The sequence below is a fragment of the Monodon monoceros genome, unplaced genomic scaffold (assembly GCF_005190385.1).
Source record: "Monodon monoceros isolate NGI ecotype Baffin Bay Population unplaced genomic scaffold, NGI_Narwhal_1 Super_Scaffold_1, whole genome shotgun sequence".
NCBI classification, from domain to species: Eukaryota; Metazoa; Chordata; class Mammalia; order Artiodactyla; family Monodontidae; genus Monodon; species Monodon monoceros.
Genome location: NW_021703765.1, coordinates 19493053 through 19515665, shown reverse-complemented (window position 1 = coordinate 19515665; position 22613 = coordinate 19493053). Strand labels below are relative to the sequence as shown.

Below are 22613 nucleotides of genomic sequence, written 5' to 3'. Positions count from 1 at the left end.
TCACAGTTCTGGAGGCCAGAAGCCCAAAATTAAAGTGTCAGCAGGGCCACACTGCCTCTGAAGGCTCTAGGGGAGAATCTTTCTTTGCCTTTTTCAGCTCCTGGCAGCTCTAGGTGTTGCTTGGCTTATGGCCGCACAACCCCAACCTCTGCCTCTGTCTTCACATGGCCTCCTCCGCTCCACATGTCCCTCCTTTGTGCATCTCTTATGAGGACACTTGTGACTGGACTTAGAGCCTGATAATCCAGGATGATCTCATTATGAGGTCCTTAACTTAATTACATCTGCCAAGATCCTTTTTCCAAATAAGGTCACATTCAAGGTTCCAGGGATTTGACAAGGATGTACCTTTTGGGGGTCACCATTCAACACACTACAGAGGGCAAAACACTGATGCTGGGTGGGGATGGAGGCTCACATCGTGCTGGGCCTTGGTGGCACCAAGGATCAGGGAAGCTGACTGGCGACTAGCTCTTCCTTGACCTAGCTGGTTAAATCTTGCTGCTGCCAGGTGCGGGTGGAAGCTCACTCTGCCACTGAATCCCACTAACACTACCCCAGCAGGGATATCAAAGCACCATACCTGCCTCTGCCGGATGGAAGGTGGAAGATGAGCTCCCTGCTCAACCCTGCCGACACCACAGGCTGGGGGTGTCCAGGCACCACCGCCTGCTTCTGCGGCGCAGAGATGAGGTGGGGTGGAAGATTCGCTCTGCTTTGCCCACACGGTGGGGTAGGTGCAGCTTTTAGGTTGATGTTTGGCTGGTGTTCTGCAGGGCCACCCTTTTGTTTGCGGGCACTCCTATGGCGAGGAGGAGAAAGCTTTTTCCTAAAGCCTCCCCCCTCTCTTTTTTCTTCTTTCCTGTCAGCAGTTCCAGGTTGGAGGCTTCGGCAGCCCCCTGTCTGGAATATATGGATGGCAATAAGGAAACCCAGAGAACTCGCTGCTAAAACATTCCTCAAGTCTCCAGGTCCTTGGCCAGTTCGCCTTCTTCTTACCACCTATGCTGGAGTCTTCCTATGCTTGTCTGTTGTGGTAAGTGCAGGTCTTCTAGTTTTATGAGGAAGGACTTGGGAGGAACGGGCTACTACATTCTGGCCAGACCAAAAATTGATTCATGATTCAGCTGCAGATTCCAGATATCAGTTGTCAAACATTCTAGTGGAATTCTTTTCAATTTTTATGTTCATGCTTCCTACAGTTATCAATTTAAGCAGTAAGTGAAAGAAAAACAATTTAAAATATATTTTAATCTTTAATTAATGCTGACCTCTGCCTGTATATGCTTTCTTATTGATGTTTTCTTGCAGGGCATTTTCCAGGGGAAAAAAGCAAAAGATAAAAGTGCATTAAGAACTCTTGTTGTTTAACATTATTCTTATATGAGATTAAAAACTATATTTAATGCTTCTCTTGTACAACTATGAGCTCTTATTTTCACAAAGTACCTTTAGTAGTTTGTTCAAGAATACAGTTTAGAATAGTGTAACAGTATTTATGCATATTGACTTAGAAGTAAAAGGCAGTTAACTGCCACGCATGATTTTAAATGGCCTCATTTCTTCTTTAGGAATGACGAATGCCCATTATGATGACATCCACGTCCTGATGGAATTTTGTGTCTTTACTCCATCCTTTACATTGAGGAGGAAGCTTACTAAATTGGAAGGCATGGTTGCTTCAATTATTGATGGGGCCAATTTTCCTCTCATTTCTGTCTGGACAAACATCACTAGTTTGGAATATGCTGGGTTCCTGTAAACAAAGGAAGAGTTAAAAAATATAAAGAATTTTTAAGTTTATCTATGGAGTGTACCAGTTGACAAGGAGAAGGAAGCTTGTCTTATTTGCCAGTGATTGCCCACATAGCGCTTGTGACAGTGTAAACAGCTACTGAAGGAAGGAAGGACAAAATGTAGAGTGATTTGCACACTCATAAATATTTTACATAAAAATATTAAGTAGTCAGACTATATCTTAAAGTCTTCAGTTTTAGTTATCATTTCCTTTTTGTCATTTTATTGACTTTTTAAAATTATAAAAGTAATATGCTTATGAAAATTTAAACTGTAGAGCATTTTCACAATTCCCCCTCACTCTGTTCACCAGAGATAATCACTATTTATAACTTTGTATCTTTTCAGGTTATTGTCTATGGATATACAAAGATAGCATGTATGTACATATATGTATATGTACCCCACATATACGCACATGTACATTCTTGGTTTTACAAAAATGAGACATATTTATTTTTCTGGAACTAGTTTCATTTTCCTCTTAGTATGATATCATGCACCTCTTTCTGTGTCAATCTATATCAGCTTAATTGTTTTTCATGATTGCACATGGTATTTCATATTCTATTAACCAGTCCTCTATTGACCGTCATGGGGTTGTTTCTCACTTTTTGCCACTGTAAATAAAGCTGCAATAGGGCTTCCCTGCCGATGCAGGGGACACGGGTTCGTGCCCCGGTCCGGGAGGATCCCGCATCCCGCGGAGCGGCTGGGAGCCATGGCCTCTGAGCCTGCGCGTCCGGTGCCTGTGCTCCGCAACGGGAGAGGCCGCAACAGTGAGAGGCCCGCGTACCGCAAAAAAAAAATAAAAACAAATAAATAAATAAAGCTGCAATAAAGCATCTTGTAATGTATCCATTTGCACTTCTATAAATACTTACATTCAGTTTCTAGGTCAAGGTTTTTGTGCATTTAACATTTTGAAATGTTATCTCCAAATTGCCTTCCAAGAAGACTGTAGTATTTTACATTTTAACCCAGTGATCTTCAAACTAGAGTATATGAAGACTTGCCAAGGGGTATGAGGGACTGAATAACATTTAAGGGAATACATTTTCAAATCTCTAACTTCCATGTAACTTTTCCTTAAACTGATCTGAGAATACGTCTCTGATGGAGATGCTGGCTTTTCTCTTGCCACCAGCCTGTTCACACCACCCTTCTATTGCTTTACAGAACCAAGGGATGCCTGTCATTCCCCCCTGAATAATACTGAATGGTACCAAGGTGCTTTACTCTGGCATATAAAAGTCTTTGAGATGCTAAAGGGAAAATTCAATCTATTGGAAGTGAATTGAGAAAGTGAATGACAGATGACTGGGTAATAAAACCTTACCAAGTCATGTCAGTTCTTTGCTTTCAATAAAATGTAAGGATCTAATTGAGCTGTCACCTGATAGGACGTTAAAAACAATTTTTGATTATAGGTGACTATGTAATTCACAGCACATAACTCAGAAGAATTTCAAGGGATTGAATGACAGTGCTAGGGTTGCACTCTCTCCATTTTAATTCACTCATTTATGTGAACAAAGTTTCCTATGCTTATTTTATAAAAATGCAAAGTAGAAGTAGACTTGATAGTCTCATTCTATTAGATGGGACATCTAGATCAGCATTTTTGTCCCATGTTTTTTACAGTTAAATTAGTGTAATTGATAGAAGCATGGACTCTGAAGCCAGTCTGCATAGTTTGAAGCTGAGCTTTGCTATTACCTATGTGTAACCCTGAGAAAGTTACTTAATCTCTCTGGGCTTCCATTTTCTTTTCTGCAAAATGGGGACAGTAATACAACCAACTTCATGAGGTAATTGTGAGGATCAAAAAATTGACTTACTTGGTATATGTAAATTGTTTGTAACAGTGTCTGGCACATAGTAAGTGCTAAGTTTTGCTAATAATATGTGTTTCCAATAACAATTTGCTTTTTTTTTTTTTGCGGTACGCGGGCCTCTCACTGTTGTGGCCTCTCCCGTTGCGGAGCACAGGCTCCAGACGCGCAGGCTCAGCGGCCATGGCTCACGGGCCCAGCCGCTCTGCGGCATGTGGGATCTTCCCGGACCAGGGCACGAACCCGTGTCCCCTGCATCGGCAGGCGGACTCTCAACCACTGCACCACCAGGGAAGCCCAACAATTTGCTTTTATATTGAACAATTATGTAATATATTTTTATTTTTATCAATGTGTAGTAATAACAATTTAAACCAGTACACATATATATATTTTAACATCTAGATACTTGGGGTCATAGAAAATAAAACAAATTTTAAAAATTAGGTACTTATTTTTGCTGAGGTATGATTGAAAATAGATAGATAGTGATTAATAAAAGAACCCAAAGCATAAGATATATTCTATTAGGATAAAATTATGCAAGGGAAAAAGAGTAAAAATATGGGATCAAGGAGAAAAGAAAAGACATGACACAAACTTTCTGACTGTTAAAGGTTATATGTATTTTGAAATTGATAATGTAATGGTGGGTTTCAAGTTGTTATGGTATTTAGATTCCATTGGATGCACTTAGAAGGGTGATATAACCATTTTTTTTAAATGTCAGGATTTAGAGTATGCTGGACATTGCGCCCTCTTAATATAATGCTATGAAAAATTTTAATATCAACTTAAAAATGTGCAAGGCAGTATACAGTTTTACAAAATTCTCTTGGGGGGTGTCAAATGGCTGGACGCACTAGCAGTTTGTATAGTCTTAGATCTCTATTCGAGCTTACTAGGGCTTTACACACCGAACAAAGCCTTTCCAACATTTACTGTAGAGTACCTTTACTACAGATAATATGTTTTATAAGTTTACTATAGGACTTGGGCTGCATGGAAAGAGAAGGTACAAAATTACTTTTTTGTCGGTACCCTTCTCCAGCAGGATGCTAGGCAGAGTTTCCGCCCTAGGTGGGATATCTTAATCAGAGCTTTTGTCCTATGCTTTTTGCAGTGGAAAGGGAACGGTGACAAGGTGCAAGAAGGGGACTTTGCCTGTGAAGCACACTTTAGGTTGTGTAGCTTCCCAACTAGAGTCCCCACCAGCAGCTGATGTACCTAGCTGATCTGGAGTAATAACCCTTCCCTGTTTTGTTCTCTCCTGCTGTGGAGAATAAAGTCCTGGCCATAGACACAAAACTGATGGATGGGCAGGAAGGCCATGTCGTCATCGACATTATCATCTGCATCAATGATCCTGTCCATTAATGTAAGTATTTGTGAATATCTTTTAGTTCTCTAATTCAGTAGAGAAAATATTAAGGCGTACGGGTCTAAATGTCATTGTATTTTGACTTCCTTCACAAAAATATTTTTCTCATATTGAGTTGTTTATATCTGACCACTATAAAGTTTTACACCTGGTTTTATGTGTCGATATCTTTTATTTAATATAAAATCATTTACCAAAAATTAAAATGTAACGAATTTGTAGAATGATATACATTGAATTAATATATAGGCATTTAAAGACTATGTGTATTGGATGTTACCATCTTATCCCTAGGCTGGCCACCTGTGGGCAGTGACTCATCTCTAACTTCTCCAGCTCTTCCTTTTCTGAATTTACCTACTGGATGGCTCATTCTGCAAGGTATCTGTTCTCAGTAGGTAGTCCATTGGAAAGAATTTATTCAAGGTAAAGCATTCATTGCTGATAAACGTAACTGCATTATAATTCTAGTGAATTTATTTTTAATTTGCAAAAATTCCCTAATAATTCACAGAAGTGACTCTAATGGAGAAACATAAAACATCAGGTTAAGGTTAATAGGAGGGGGTGAGGATGTTTGTATATATGTGACTAGTGCCAGAAACCTCAAATCATACTTTATAGGGAATTATCCATTCTGATTATACTTAAGACAAAAATACTTAAAAAATTATTTTAAAAATTGTATTTGGGGCAATTTTTTTCCCAACAGAATATACCAGAACATATTTCTGGTGAGTTAGTTAACAAATTACAAATTGAACTAAAAAACTGTTAAAAAATAAACATATGGAAATAACACGTACTCTTGCAGAGGTGAGCACACAGAGCCACAAGCATGGTTACAACCACGGATATAATTTGAAGATGGAGGATATGCTGGAAAATCCACACTAGTAGCTAAGTGATTAAAAAAAAATTAAAATGAAACTTATTCCACAAAGATGAAAAATTCTGTCTCCAGTAGCATATTTTAAAAAATGTATGATATAGCGCTTGATTTAACTTAGTTATTATCAGCAGTGACATTAGTTTTATACATATGTATGTAAGTTTGCACATTTGAATGTGTACACAGGCCAAAAATGAAAGAATATCAGTATGATCACTATTGTCCTCTCACACTTTTTCATGTAGAACTTTGAAAGATGCTGTTATCTTTCACATACAGGAAAAACTGTTAAAAGTATTGTTCAATTACTTTCTGAGATTTGAAGCAGAAATCACAAAGAAAGAGACTATTCTATTAGGATAGTGGGTTTATAGATGTTTTGGTTTATAAATTTTTAAAATAAAATATTTGATGTAGTTATTTGGTCTGTCAATAGAAGTAGTTTAAATGCCCCTTTCTGCCAATTCCCTGTAGCGAACTTCAGTATATAATTAAAAATCAGTAGATTTTGTTTTAGGAATTATGCAGCATAAGGGAGGTGATCTGATCATGTTTATGATAATTATATATACTCTTCCAAATATATTTGTTTACTCTGTGCAACTGTTTATTCTGTGCAACAGAATATATTTGTTTTTTCTGTGCAGCTGAATCCTGCTTTTGTCAGAGAATTTTCCTATATGATTTTAACATAAGCAGTCACTTCTGTAGAAATATAATGTTAAGCACTAGCTTAGGAGACAAATGTGGTGGAATCAATTTCCCATTTTCATGACCTGTTTCATCATCTTAACAGAGCCAATTATGTTGGCAAAATGGTACTGCCAGAAGTGATATTAACATATTTTTTCACTGTTTAAAATATGGAGATTATATTTGTCTTTATTTTTAAAAATTTTGTTGTATTCCACAAACAAGTATGGGTCTTTTGTGAGGCACGTAGTATGGTAATTAGTACAGATTTTGGAAAATCAGAAAGACTTGAGCTGGTTATTAGCTATGTAACTTGATTTCTGTGAACTTCGGTTTCCTCATCGGTGAGAAAATGCATGCAAAATATTTAGCTCACAGCAAGATACACAGTAAGCTAGACAACAACAGAAACATTAAGAAGAAAACTATCAGTAATCATCAAAAACTCATTCAAAGAAAATCACTTAAAGCAAATTCAGTAGTGATCACTGAATGACTGATTATAACTATTTATTGATTTTATCTTCCATACTTATTTTTTACCTTCCCTCTGACCACTAAAAATGAGATACAAATTGAATGCTTTCAAAATATAGATAATAACAGATCTATGATTCAAATGGACAGTATTTTGTGTTATAGGCAGTGAATAAATTTTTATGTGCCCTCATTTAAAAATGAGACGACTAAATGACAACTATATGAAACTATACGAGACGAATATGTGAAAGTGATGAACAGCAGTCCCCAGTGGTATGGGCAAGAGAGCTAACTGTGCACATGAGTGCTATCAGCAGAGCAATGACTCAGTCCTGGACTCAGAAACTTAAGAGTCCTACAGATATATCAAAGTAACTGCAACCTTGTTGGAAAATAATAATTAACAACACTTAACTGTCCCTCCCCAAGTAGTTTACAGTAGGGGAAACTATTCACATAGGAATAGTGAGATTAAATTGAATTACAGGGAAAAAAAGGGCTCTAGGCCATTGTCCTACCAAAGTCCCTTCACCATGAATTATCTTGAGTTCTTGGAGTCCGAAGATCTTTGGGGTGTGAACTGGTATGTTTTAAGTGAATAACGCAAATTAGGAAGTGGTTATGTATTTGTATTTTACAGAGTGACACATTTTTTTTTGGCGGGGGGTGGATAAGGGTATATCAAAACCTCCAGTTTTTAAAAGAAATATAAGCACATTTATGAAAACACCTATCTATTGAAATTTTCTTCATGAGTTTTTTCAGTTTCTAGATATACCCATTCTATGTAATTTAAATACAAAAGTATATATCCAAAGATCAATTTTGTTTCTTAGTAGTTTTATATTTTATCTATCTATATATATATATATATATTATCTATCTATACTGAGTGCTGCAGGGTATATGCTGCAAAAAGGCCAGGAGATGCCATAATCATTGACTGTGATATAAATGGCACCTCTAGAATTAGGTAAAACTTCAGGCTTATCTATATTAACATGCATTTATTGGCCTCACTAAGTAAATACAAAAATAATTAATTGAAAATATTCTTTCAAACTGTGAGTTAAAAGTAAAAAAGTTTATTAATGACTCACAGTAATTCCAAAGTGTGGGCAAAATGTTTCAACTTACAACTGATAATATCCATATTCCCTTCGCAGTGCTTCAAATACACTAAGTCGATAAAGTCTCGGGGGGATATTGAGCCCATGGCAAAACTTTGTGTAATGGTATGACATATGAATGTGTCCTGAAACAAACTGCATAAGGTTGGACTGTATTTGGAAAAAGCAGGGCTTTGAGGTTTTAAGAATTTATCACCAAGTCAACTTGCATTTTCAGTGTTAAAGAAACATTAGATGTATAATTATAAGTGCAAGGCAACAAAAGCAAAAATAAACGAGTGGGACTACATCAAACTAAAATGCTTCTGCACAGAAAAGGAAACTATCAACAAAATGAAAAGATGACCTACAAAATGGGAGAAAATATTTGCAAATCATATATCTAACACGAGTTAATATAATCATAAGTGTGACAGAATCAGAAAGGAATCTTGATATTATCTAACCTTTGAATTTTTTGATGAAGAAATTGAAGCCTAACATTAAATTACATGTAGAACTAGAGATATGTATAGAACTAGAACCTGGATTTCCAGTACAATATTGTGTCTACTACCCCACACTGACTAGGTAATATATTCTGAAAAATATATTGACTTAGCAGCCTGTGGTGTAAGGCCTAAAATTAAAGGCCAATATATGCACTGCTTTGACATCTGGTAAAACTGGGAGGGTTGTGAATGGCCTAACTGCAAGTTCCTCTCCCCACTCTGTTCCCACAGATAAGAACCCTTAGTCCAACAACCCTCCTGATCAGCAGGATCAGACACAACGCCTACTTATACCTGAGTAGTGCGTCTCAGCTCCCTGCTACCCTGCAGAATTATTCCAACAACCAATCAGATCCTCCTGCAGGAATCAGGGGTCACCTCAACCTCTTGATACTACAAAGCCTGCCTTGCACGTCCCGTAGTTATTCACTCTGTTCCTGAGTGCAACTCCCATGTCACACTGCATGACATGGTGCATCCTTGAGAGTATAGCTAAGCTACTCCATGGTACTGCTGCGTCAGTATCCGTTTTGTTTGTCCGAGCAGCCTGCAGGGGCCTTAAACTAACACTAGTCCTCTCATGTAAGGACACCCCCAGATAACAGCCCTCAGGGTCACAAGCAAATGTAAGTTCCTGATATGACTTCCCCAACAGCGCTTCTGATCAACTGTCTCTCCCACTTCCCAGGGCCTTCCCCTTGTGAGCACCTTAGGTAAGATGCCCCCCTGTGGAGCTTACCAAAACCCTGCTCTTTTTGGTTCCAATTGATCAATCTGGCCTTAGCCCAGGAACCCCAAAGCACTCCACCCACAGACACTAATAAAGGCATGTGCCTCAGGTCCTGCCTCTGTCTGCAGCCTGCCTTGACCTCCCCACATGGGGCCCTTGAGGCGTGCTGTACACTTCCTCCTCGACCTGTGAGTAATAAACTTCTCTATTTCAATTTCTCTTGTGGTCATTTGTTGAACCTGGCTCACTATTGGCACCCTGTGCTCCACTAACAAATGTTAATTTAACAAAGTCTTAACAGTCCTTCCTGGGCTGTGATTAAGGATTAACAAAGTGCTGTGGATCTCATTTGTCTAGTGCTGGTGTCATGTGTTTAACCACCACCATAACCCTAGAGCAGGAATCCCTTCCTCACCAATGGGGTGAATGAGTCAATTAAAATGCACCCCTGGAAGTGAATGCTACAAACATTCACTGCAAGGCAGACTAATTCTTCTCACAGTATAATGTGATTCAGAGATACTGTGGTATACTGGAAAAGGCATCAAATTTGGAATGAGGAGATCAGGTATAAGTCCTGGTTATACCATACATTGGCTGTGGTGACCTTGGGCAAATCACAAAATTCCTCTATGTTTTCAAGTTTTTTGATGCCAAATCTAGTATACTTTCCATTATTACAGCTGACTTGCAGCAACAGCAGAAATATCTGAAATGCTACTGAAACTGTATAATTAGTATCATACAATCATGAATGAAACAGTCCAATGTTTGGATTTTCATTTGTGATGGGCCATGTTCAAATCCCAAGAAGGTCACGGACAGGCGTTCTTTGTGGATAAGAACTTCAAGGCCTCTCTACAAGATGAAACTGCTTTACCTTTCTGGGCTTTTCTACAATCTCACCCCCATCCCAGATTTCAAAATCAGTTTAATAAAAGGCAGTAAAGTTAACCTACAGAGTTCTAAATAAATGATAAGGTGATGGCAGATATATGGGCCATTTGTTTTGATGAGTAAAATGCAGCTTGGAGACCCTAAGAACCAAAGACTCAGTGATGTGGAATTTTACAAATGCAACTGTTTAAGTATGCATTACTCCAACATTCACATTTACCAGCTCCTTCTAATAAAGTTATTATTAGCCAAACAGTAGGACTCAATTTTTAAAAGCTGCTTATGAGGTATAATTTACATACTAGCAGTCTTAATAAGTGTCAGACCTATACTGTGCTGTACCAGAGTTCAGAATCCCTCACCCCACTCCTGTCTTCTTCCTGTTCCTCCTTCTTTCTACCAGCTAACAGTCTTTCTCATTTCATTCATGTTTTTCTCCTCCTGAGCTTTCACTCTACCCTCACCTCACCCTGATCTTCTCTCCCCTTTTAAGCCCTATTTGCCTCTTGCATTCTGTCTTTCTTTCTCTCACCTCTATGACTTTAGATTTCTAGTCCATTACCTATATTTTTCTTTTCTGTTTTTATTCTCCCTCTTCATTTCTGAGATAATGTATTTGAAAGTGTTTCTAAAACCACAATATAATGTTATTTCACATTTACTCTTTAAAAAAGTCACATGCTGTTTGTTCTTAAGTCCTTACAGTAAGTGTCTACGATGTTCCTGTTATCTAGTGTATTATGACTAAGATAAATCTACTGACTTCCCATCAACAAGGCATGCTTAATCTTTTTATTCCACCTAATGGAGGAGGTGAATCCATGAGTTCAGTCCCCTCAGTAACCGAAGGCACACATCTGCAGGAGAGCTGACCAAGTTCAGAATGTGGTATTCATTTAAAACAGAATAAAGGTAATTGGAATTGAACTCTTGACTAATAAAGAAGGAAGTTTTAAGCTTTTTATAAAAATTTCAACTTGATTTGAACCTATAAAATACAAAGTGTCCACATAATACAGATTTAATAAACTCAAATCACTAAGATAGAAAACTAAAAGCGTACTCATACAGTGAAAGTCCAATATTAAACAGTAAACTACCGAATCAATTTTTTGTACCATGCTGTACATTTTCAATGATTTGTCCCATGTGACCCTGTTTTCAGGTTTGTAGAGGAAATCAGATAGTTTAGATGTTGATTCTGGAATTATTCCTTCAACACGATATCTATAGTTAACAAAATAAAGAAAATTCAAAATTTAATAAGCTTAGTCTAAGTTGAAAATATAATGCTATCACAGTATAAAGCACACTAATTTAGCAAATAATGTAAAGAAAACTTGAAGGTAATATCAGCAATTTAAAATACTAATATTTGGGCTTCCCTGGTGGCGCAGTGGTTGAGAGTCCGCCTGCCGATGCAGGGGACACGGGTTCGTGCCCCGGTCCGGGAAGATCCCACATGTGCGGAGCGGCTGGGCCCGTGAGCCATGGCCACTGAGCCTGCGCGTCCGGAGCCTGTGCTCTGCAACGGGAGAGACCACGGCAGTGAGAGGCCCGCGTACCGCAAAAAAAAAAAAAAAAAAATACTAATATTCAATTGGAAGTAGCCAGTTTATAAAAATATGCACTGTAATAATTAATATAAATTATTTAAAAATTCACTTTTCTACAAATTTTGTTTATAATGTTTCTATAGTTGTCTTTTTAAAGGGGCTACTTTCATTTAGAATTTTTCTAAACTCTTTCTCATAAACATTTACCTACTGTATTTATCATAAGCCAACAGTAACTGATGAGAAGTTTGTGTGGTTGTGCAATATCTTGTGGCCTTAATTCTTAATTGAAGGATGTAATATGGTCTAAAGCAGTAGTCAGCAAACTTTTCAGTAAAGGGCCAGATGGTAAATAATTTAGGCTTTGCATGCTTCATGTTCTATGTTGCAACTATTCAACTTTGCTAGTGTATCAGTGAAGCAGCCACAGACAATATATAATGGGCACTCTTGTGTTACAATTAAACTCCATTTATAGACATTGACTTCTGAATTTCATTTATTTTTCACATGTCAAGATTTGGAGAAGTAACTAACCTTTATGTTAATCCATCAATAGAATTGGGTTGGGCTATCACAACCAATGAAGTTAGGACAATGTGAGAAAACAGGATTAAAACCCACTATTTAGCAGTAGGTTGTTAAATGAAAATGAAATCTGAATAATATTGGCCATACTTTCTCTCTCTGTTAATCATTCTTTCTAAACTAAGGAGATAGGTTTAGGTAAAATCAAAATTTTAAACCTCTAAAAAGTTAAAATTTTTGGAGGAAGTGAGGTAAAAACTAAATGCTATTATTACAGAAAATAGTTGTTATATTTATGAAGAGTTCTTCCTCTGAACCTTGTTTTTATGATTTGGTAAACAAGTAAGTCATTAGACTATTTTTTTGTATGTTAGTCTCTCTTTAAAAGCTCAACTGGTCCCTAGTTTTCTCTGTGAGATATCCTAAAATTTTCTTAGTATGTAAGGTTTCCTTCCTTCAGATCTACAAAGTTTTTAAGAGCTTATTATTAAACTCTATAGAAGACAGTGACAAAACAACCTGAATAATTATCAGGTCCTTTGAAAAAGAAGGCAGATATAAAACAGTTAAAATTTAAGCACAAGACTATTGTTAAGGGGTTTGTATATACCTCCCTAGATTGCTTTTTTTAATTAATCTGTTCTCTAATTATATTGTAAATTTTGAGGATAAAGAGCTTTTGACCTTTTTGTATTTCTAACTAACATCGAGTTAGGTATCTTTTATTAAGCACTTACTATATATTTACTGATAATGACTACCCTTAATCTTTTAATAGCATTCTTTTATTGACTGAGTGATCAAACATTTACTATTTATTATGTTGACGCTTGAACAACATGAAAGTTATCAGTACTGAGCCTCATGCAGTCAAAAATCCGTGTATAACTTTAGAGTCGGATCTATGTATCTGTGGTTCCTCCATATCCACAGTTCCACATCCAAAGATTCAATCAACTGCAGACCCTGCGGTACTGTAATATGTATTTATCAAGAAAAAATCCACGAAGTTAAAACCCGTGTTTTTTAAGGGTTAACTATATATATACTTCAGCCTAGCAGAGACTCAGACATACAATCAAAAAATTATTATATGGTTTAAGTGTTGAAGAGACAGAAAGCAAAAAAAAAAAAAATCAAGGTAAGAAGGGGAATAATGTGCTGAAGCTCTTTTTGGAAGGTTTGCCCAAACCCTTTCATCGTTATTCATGATAAAATTAGGGATGGACAATATTGAAATGCAGGACATTTAGGCATCAGCTGCTTTGTTTCTTCTATTTTGGAGAGGAAGTTTCGATTTGTAACTTTAAGTAACAGTACACACATTACATGTAATTTACAAAAGCATTTTGCTTTTTTCTTTCAAAACTTTGTTTTAAAATTTTATGCATATGGATAGCTATCCTTCTTGAATAATATTTTAAATGCTTAGTATAGAAGTTCTCTATATTTTTAATTAAAATCCTTTATTAATTATGTATATTGCAAATATTATATCTCTGGCTACAGCCTACCTTTTCACTTATTTCTTTTGGTACAGAAGTGTTTCACTTTACCATAGTCAAATTGACCAATATTTTCCATTATGGTTTGTGCTTTTTTATGTCTTCTACAAGATATCCTTCCCTACTTCAAGATCATTAAGCTACTTTCATACATTTTCTTCTACAATTTTATAGTTTGTATTCATATTTAGGACTTTAATCTACCTGGAATGGATATTTGTGTATAGTGTAAGGTCAGCATCAAATTTTACTTTTTACATATAAATAATCACTTATGTTAGCACAATTGATTATAAATAGTTCATCCTTTTCCATTTTTTTGTAATGCCTTATCTGTTACATATTAAGTTTCCACACATGTGTAGGGCCTGATCATACCCATATATTATTGCAGAGCCTCCCTGACATTTGAAAGAAGCTCCCTAAAAGAGACAGGAACTTATTAAAAACTCTCTTGATTGAGGTTGGCTTGTAATAATTCTAATAATACTTTACACCTGTATCTGCATAGTTCTTTACACTGAGATACTTAATATTTGATTTTGCTGATGTTTCATAGTTGCCAGTACACACAGGCAATAAAATTAAAATGTTAGGAGAGTAGCATATAGAGTCAGCCCACCTGTTTTCAAATTCTAGCTCTTACCAGTTATCTGACCTTAGGCAGGTTACTTATTCAAAGTCTTGGGTTTCTCATATGTAGAGAGAGTAATATTTACCTCATAGGGCTGTCATGAGGACTGAATAAATTAATATGTTTACAGGATAGTACATGGCATGTATTAACTGTTCAATACATGTTAGCCATTATTATTTCACATACATTGAGTCTTTTATGATAGTCATCCCACTCTGCCTTGTATTATAGGTATTTATGTACTTTTCTCTCTTACAAAGACTAAAAACTCCTTGAGGAGCAAATCTGCTGGATAAAATAATGAAAAATTAACTTTAAGAGGTTTTTTTCTTGAGAATGTCAAGATTATAAGCTTTACAAGTATATGCATTTTGTTTTGATCACCACTATACTACCAGCACCTAGAAAGTGATTAATGAATAACTGAATATAATGAATGAACAACATCATTTTAAATAAGTCTAGATACCTTGCTGAACCTTGCCAACTCCTGGTTTAGACTGTCTACTCAATGGCTAATTGTTCATTTTCCAGTCATTTGTAAAGGTGAGAAAAGTTTGAGTTATTGGTATTATATGACTGCAAGGCAGAAATTATTTATTTTGCTTCCTATAAGATTATGAAATATAATTAAAGTTGTGTCTTGGGTAGAGGGTAGGTTACTAGTTAAAAAGTACCTTACCTTGGCCTTCTCTGGTGGCACAGTGGTTAAGAATCCGCCTGCCAATGCAGGGGACACAGGTTCAAGCCCAGGTCCGGGAAGATCCCACATACCGTGGAGCAACTAAGCCCGTGCGCCACAACTACTGAGCCTGTGCTCTAGAGCCCGCGAGCCACAACTACTGAGCCTGCATGCCACAACTACTGAAGCCCGTGCGCCTAGAGCCCGTGCTCCACAACAAGAGAAGCCACTGCAATGAGAAGCCCACGCACCTCAACAAAGAGTAGCCCCCGCTCGCCGCAACTAGAGAAAGCCCGTGGGCAGCAACGAAGACCCAACGCAGCCAAAAATAAACCAAATTTTAAAAAATGAATAAAATCTATCTTTAAAAAAATATATCTTAATTCACTAGTTAGAGGTGTATTGGAGTTACTGGCTTTTAAAAAATATGTAAATATCATGCCTCTTTGAAAACATAAAACATCTCTATGTCTTGAATAATTGAATCTATCACTGAATGAGCAATTCAGTATCTACTGTGTTCAAGACTCTTCAGAGATATCAATTTTGTCATATTTGAATCTAAGAACTATATTTTTATATCTATTGATCATTAAAATGATTGGTTCTTTGGATATTTTACTAAGATCTATAATAAAGCTTCATGCTCATTATGAATAAAGTGACCAAGTCAAATTAAAAATATTTTAATTATTCTCTCTTGTCTCTCACAGTTTCTGACAAGCTTTAGCTGGTATGTGGGATAATTGATACATGAAATTATGTTTCTTACAGATCATCATTTCATGAAGCAATGAACACCTTTTAGTAAATGTGCATTTGTTTCAACATGCTAATTTGAGCGTGCATCGCTAAATCATTTTATAGCCTTTTATGGCTTCTGTGAATGAGTACTGCTGAACAGTAAACTAGGAGGGTAAGGGAGGAGAAAAACAGTGGAAAGTGCCTGTTTTTACATACTAGAAATTATAAACCTGGGGAAGCACCTGTAAGATGATAGGCTTTTAGTGATCTTATTCTTGGCATTTCCTATGTGATAATTAGAGTTGGGAGTGGGACTTCCAGAGTGGCTATGTGAGGAGCTAAGGAAACCCTCTTCTACAGTCATTGAACTGGTGAACATTACTTTTAAAAACTACTTAAATTCCCTAGAAATTGACCTAACAGCACACAGGAAATGAAGAAACATTTATTCAAGAAAATCTACTAAATCTAGGTAGGAAAAGTCAGAGTCTGTAGCATTTGAGCCACAACCTCCTTCCAGCCACCCCCCTCCCTCTATGGTAGCTCTGCTCCAGCTGGGTGCAGACTAGAAGACAGAGGCTCCCTCTCCCCACGAGATCCAGGCTAGGGCTATGGTTTCATCCTGGGATCAGCAGGACACTGACATCTCTCATCACCGAAACTCTCAGCTCATGTTGTAGAAGCTCTATTCCCCGCATGCACTGCTCAGAAGACTAGGGTTTCCTGACACCCTGATCTCACTGGTAGGGTGAGGGCTTTGCCTAAGGCACAGTAGGCTGTGAATCCTGGGGCCTAAATTGCCCCTCACCCCTAGAATAACAGGAGCAAACTGAGAAAGTCATGGTACCATCCTTCCCCTATGCTACCCACTTGCTCATGGAGTAGAAGTGTTACTTGGCTTCAGTGTATTAGTGCATAGGTCCCTACTCAGAGCAGTCAGAGTGAATGTTAGGCTGCCCTTAATCAGAGTAATGAGACTAGTTATACGAGGTTGCCCACTCAGGAGAAATCAGAGTGATGTACCAGGCTGTCCCTAACCGAGAAGCAATGGGAGCTTTGTACTAGGCTGTCCTTACTCAGACAAATCACGCTGGATATGCTAGGCTGCCCCTACTTAGGAGCAATCAGTCCAATATGTGGCTTCACTGACTTGCAAGCATTCCCCAAGCCATACACAGATTAAGTAGCGAAGGGCTGAAGTCTTACTGGCTCAAGAGACTTAAGCATAATCTCTGAGTCATCACTGACTGAGCAATAAGCTATTCTGACCACTTTAAAATAAAATCATACTCATCGCTGGTGGTTTGGAAGAATGTGTGCACCCCAAGGCTATGTCCTCTGGGGAATGACTGGTGACACAACTTCCAAGCTACCGGCCCCCTGGCTACATGCAAGGCAAAACCATAAAACTCCCTGAACTGTGAAAACAGTTTCCAAGCCACACACAGAATTGACAGTAAAAACCTTACTGGCTTTGGGTGCTAAGCACAACTTGTGACCAGTAATGGCTTGTGTTAACCTAGGGATGACCTATAGGATGCCAGGCTGAGAGATAAAAACAAGGACAAAAATCAGGGCAGGTATATCTGAGGCTGCAGACTGGGGGGGCGGGGGGGGGAACAGACTTCATGGAATTAGTCCAGACAAATCACTAAACAAATAAATGCCCAAGCAATAAGAAGCCCTGGGTGAGTGGGTGGGATCTGTATCCAGAGTTGCTATATTACCTAAAATGTTCAGTTTTCTTTTTTTTTAAGGATTAAAAAAAAAAATTGATTGATTTTGGCCGAGCCATGCAGCATGCAGGATCTCAGTTCCCCGACCAGGGATCGAACCTGCGTCCTCGGCAGTGCAAGTGCAGAGTCCTAACCACTGGACCTCCAGGGAATTCCCTAAAATGTCCAGTTTTCAAGAAAACTGTGAGGCATGCATGCAGAGAAACATGGAAAGTGTGATCTATACACAGGAAAAACAACAGGCAATAGAAAGTATTTGTGGGATATATGGGTTAAATTTAAAAATAAAATTATTTAGCTTACTGTGTGACATACAGTAGATTAATAGGAGAATTAATAGGGAACATAGGGGAATGTGTCAGCTGAACTGTGTGCTGGTAGGTCTGTATTTCATCTCTTGAGGGTAGAAAGGAAAAAAATTCCAACCAAAGAACTGGCCCCCTTCTCATGCATATAGGCAAGTGCTCAAAGCTAACCACAAAAGGAGCTTTTTGGGTGGGAAATTAATAAGAAAAGGTGAAAGTGCTGAGAAAATATCTTCAGGTTTTGTTGTTGTTGTTCTGTAGTTATAAGGGAAACAAATATGTTTAAATTCTTTCTATTTGGCAGCCAATATAACATAACTAAAGTCCATAAATTCATTCAGGAAATATTTATTAAGTGTTTATGTGACAGACACTGTTCTGGTGTTAGGGATACTACGATGAACAAGAGTTTATTTCTAGTCTGCTTCTTGTTCAAGTTCCTATTCTCAAGTTTATATTCTAATAAGAGAGACGTAATAAATAAGACAACAAATGAAGAAGATAAATTTCATCTAGTGATAGATGCTATGAAGAAGGTAACAGCAGAATAGGGTAGTAAACAGTGGTTTGGCGTATTTGAGAACTTTGACCAATTGGCCAGGAAGGTCACTCTGAAGAGAAGCAATGAAGCTGAGATCTTGAAAACAAAAATGACATCAGCCTTCATTTGGGTGAAGAGCACGCTAGGCAAGAAAAGAGCAACTACGAAGGCTCTGAGATGTGCATTCGTGCCAACAGTAGTCCTACGTGGCTGTAGCATAAGGAGAGCAAAGATGCAGTGGTAGGAGAGGTCAGAGAGGTAGGTGGGGGCCAGATAGTGCCTTGCAGAGCATAATAAAGCCTTTAGAAGAGTTTAGGCAGGGGAGCAACACTGAATTATATTTCAAAAATCTACTTTAACCATTGTGTGAAGAATAGGATGTAGTTGAGTAAAGGTATATATGAGGAATCCACTAGGAAGTTACTGAAATAATCCATGAGATGCGAGAGAATGATAGTAGGGAGATAATGAAAAATAAATCACTTCTCTCTGTACATACCTAGTCAATTAGAGCTTCTATTAGAATCCAAATCTGAGATGAGTGACCCATTATCTATCTAGGTCAATGTTTTGCAAGCATGTTCTTTGTTGAAAACATTTGGAAGAGTCTGAATTACAGTTTGACAGATGTCTTTACTTTAGGACTTCTCCGAACCTTAGAGAAGAGAAAATAGTCTAGAGTGTTTTGAAAAACTTGACAATGCAACCCATTTTTCCCACAGGGCATTTTGAAGGATAATTTCTCCCAGACACTAGCTTGGCAAACCATATTAGACCATGCTACATATCCCCAAAGTGTGCAATGTTTACACTTGGTTGTCCAGTCTAAATTAACATGCATATGTTTCTTGCTTTGATTATTTATAACCCTATAAATAAAACTATGAAGCTTGAAGTACTGGAAAATTTTAAGCTTCCCTAGCTTTTTCCCTTGATTTATTTGACGGCAATCTCACCTTCTTCTCATTCCAAGCTGGGGGAGGTAAACGTTTCGACTGAGGCAGACCAACCTGATCAACATGTTCAGATTGATTTCCTTTGGAAGAACCTAAATAACTGCCCCAGCTGATTTAGAATAATATAGACATTTTGAAAAATATTAACTGCTCCAGTCACACTCTCCTTCTGTACATAAACATGCTAAACTTAGAAGGATCAGTGAGCTGTGCTTGACAAAAGAAGCATGCAAAATTGAGGTTTGTGTATCTTCTAGCAGTCTTAATTTTGAAGCTGTGCTTGATATTTATTGGATGATAGTTCAACTGTAAAAAAGAATTAAAAGAGAGTTTGCCAAAATCATCGTGTGATAGGCAGCCTCTAAAATGGCCCCCAGTGATCTCCACTTCTTGGTATTGACACACTTATGTAATCCCCTTCCCCTGAGTCAGGGTTGGATCTAGTGATTCACTTCTAATAAACTGAATACTGCCAAAATGATGGGGGGGTGGTCCCTTCCAAGATTAGGTTACAGAAAGACCCTGGCTTCTATCTTGTTTGCTCTTTCTTTGACTCTCTCCTAAATCCCTCCCTCTGAGGGAGGCAAACTGGCATTTGTGAATAGCCCTATGGAGAGGCCCATACGTCAAGAACTGAGGAAGGCTTCCAGCCTAGAGCTGGCAAGTAGCTGAGGTCCCCAGTCTAACAAGCCCACGAAGAACTGACTGCCGGTGACTGTGTAAGTGAGCTTGGAAGCAGAGCTGCCTTCAGATGCGACCTAAGCCCCAGACCACACCGTGACTGCAGCCTTGTGAGAATCCTTGAGGCACAGGCACCAAGCTAAGCTACACCTGGATTCCTGATGACATAAACCATGAGACAGTGTCTGTTAAATTACTAAGATTTGGGATAAGATATTACTGTGTATTAATAAATAAACTAGTATGCAGTGCATATAAATTTCTCTTAAAGCAAGTGCAAAAAGTTTCAATTTTTTTTGTCTGCATAGTATGGCATGTAAGAGTACAATATCGTTGATGAAAAATTTGAATAAAGCTTTAAAACAGCCTTATTGAGGCTATTTTTTGAATGGCTCTAGGCATTGTGTAGAGCACCTTGTATAAAAGTACCCAGCAAGTATTTGTAGAATAAATACCTTCCAAGGTTTCTTTGATGCATAGGTTGCTGTCCACACTGGTCTGACCTGGAAGGCACCAAAAAACTACAACATCCAAAAGTTTATTCCCATAGTGTGCCTGGGCTTGACGTTACCCACTCCCTGCTCAATCTATTTTTTCAAGTGCCACTATTAGAATCATTAATTATTTAGATAACAAAGGTAGGGATTACCTTCCTGATAATTATTAAAATGAATAGGAGAAAGTATACCAGCTTTGTCCTACAGTAAAAAAATTGAAATGAAACACAAGATAGATAATTATAGTCAGATGAAAAAAAGAGCAATAAGCACAAAACAGGGTAGTGAAAAGAAGGAGTGGACCCCTACCCCTCAAAAATAAACTAAATAATATTTGGTTTTCTCAATAGCATATGATGATCTGATGGCATTAATGTGATATCACGAGCAACAAAGGAACAACTCTTAAAAAGAAGGTTAAAGATGTCAGCACAATTTCCCTTAGAGTACTTGTATCTGAAATAACAGGATCCTCAAAAATATCCTTAAAAGCAGCTTACAGAATAAATTATATATGTTAGCAAGAGGAATATATTGGGAAAATAAACTTTATTTTTAAGTGGTTCATTTAATGGAAAGGTGAAGTTTTAAAAGACCACGAAATACTGTTAGAAAGAAAATATCAATCTAATTTTATAGCAATTATTTCTTGAAGTGGAAATTTCCTATCTTAGTGAATTATTCACTAGAAGTGATTTTCTTTTCTGATTGTCTTCCGATTTGGAAATTAGATGGTACATATTGCTCATTTTATTAATTTTACGTTTCAAACAAGTGACTTTATAATTAATTTCTACTTCCTGTTCACTATCAAATAACGTTTTATAGCTAATGAAGTAGCATTGAACTCTAGATACATCAATGTCATTGAATTCAAAACAATGATTGTAAATAGGAGATTGTACTTACAGATTTCCATGGAATTTCTTAGAAGCCTTGCTGGAAACAGTTATCTTTTTCTCAAAGGGGAATAAAAATCCACAAATAAATTAACTGTCAGATACAGAAAAAATGAAAAACAAAAAATAAAGCAAACGTAAAAACTTTTTTTTGGTTTGTAGAAGAAAATATTTTTTTAAATGTCTTTGCAATGAATTGTTTCTCATTAAAAAACAAACTCTTGAAACATATTTAACTTCTCTTCTTACTGAAGTCTTAACCACTTTCCAGCCTGATATATCTTGATAGTAACCTAAAATTTCTTGAGCAGTTTGTTGGACAAGTGCCTTATAGTCCATCTACCTGCAAAGTTTTAAAAACAAATGACTGACGAGAATGTAATCATACAAAATTTTTTAAAATGCTGTGTTACATTTTAATACTATTTCTATGTCTGTCACATAGCAATGAACAATAACTACTTTTGGAATGCATGCATGCATGAATCTCTTCCTTTTTATTCATAGTCTTTCAAGTGAGAAAATGTGATATAGTAAAAAGAGCAGGCTTTGGCTTTGGAGTCAAAGAGACCTGGGTCAAATCCTGTCTCTGCCACAGACTAATTGTGAACCATGTTATTTCATATTTCTCTTTCCTCATTTTCTCAAGTTGTAAAGCTGGGACAATACCTAACCTGGTAGAACTGATATGAGGATTAAATGAAATAATGCACTTAAATGTCTTACCCCTTTGCCTGGCACATAATAGTTATTCAATAAATTGTTATTTCTAACAGCTAAATCATGCTTCCTTTCTCTTGTAAAGCAGCATAATCTGTTGATCATGTGTTACTGGGAATTCATCTTTTTAAAGTGAGTGGCAGTGGCACTAAATGATCTGACCCCTGCCTTCTTCTCCAAAGACAATTCCTACCTGTCTCCTTCTCTCCCACTTAGCTCCACTCATACTGACCTCCTGGCTGTTCCCCAAATACAACCAAGCAACTTCCTACCTCAGGGTCTTTGTACTTGCTGTTCTCT

General features: G+C 37.3%; 1 protein-coding gene across 1 annotated transcript; it reads right to left on the bottom strand.

Moving 5' to 3' along the window:
• Window positions 1-1282: 1282 nt before the first annotated feature.
• STARD6 (StAR related lipid transfer domain containing 6) lies at window positions 1283-21932 on the bottom strand. The gene is made up of 6 exons (XM_029231270.1): window positions 21843-21932; window positions 21604-21653; window positions 11427-11553; window positions 8216-8333; window positions 5820-5913; window positions 1283-1756 (listed from the first exon to the last, which is right to left on the bottom strand). Exons 1-6 carry the CDS (start codon window positions 21930-21932, stop codon window positions 1588-1590), a joined length of 648 nt encoding a protein of 215 aa, XP_029087103.1. The 3' UTR covers window positions 1283-1587.
• Window positions 21933-22613: the final 681 nt, after the last annotated feature.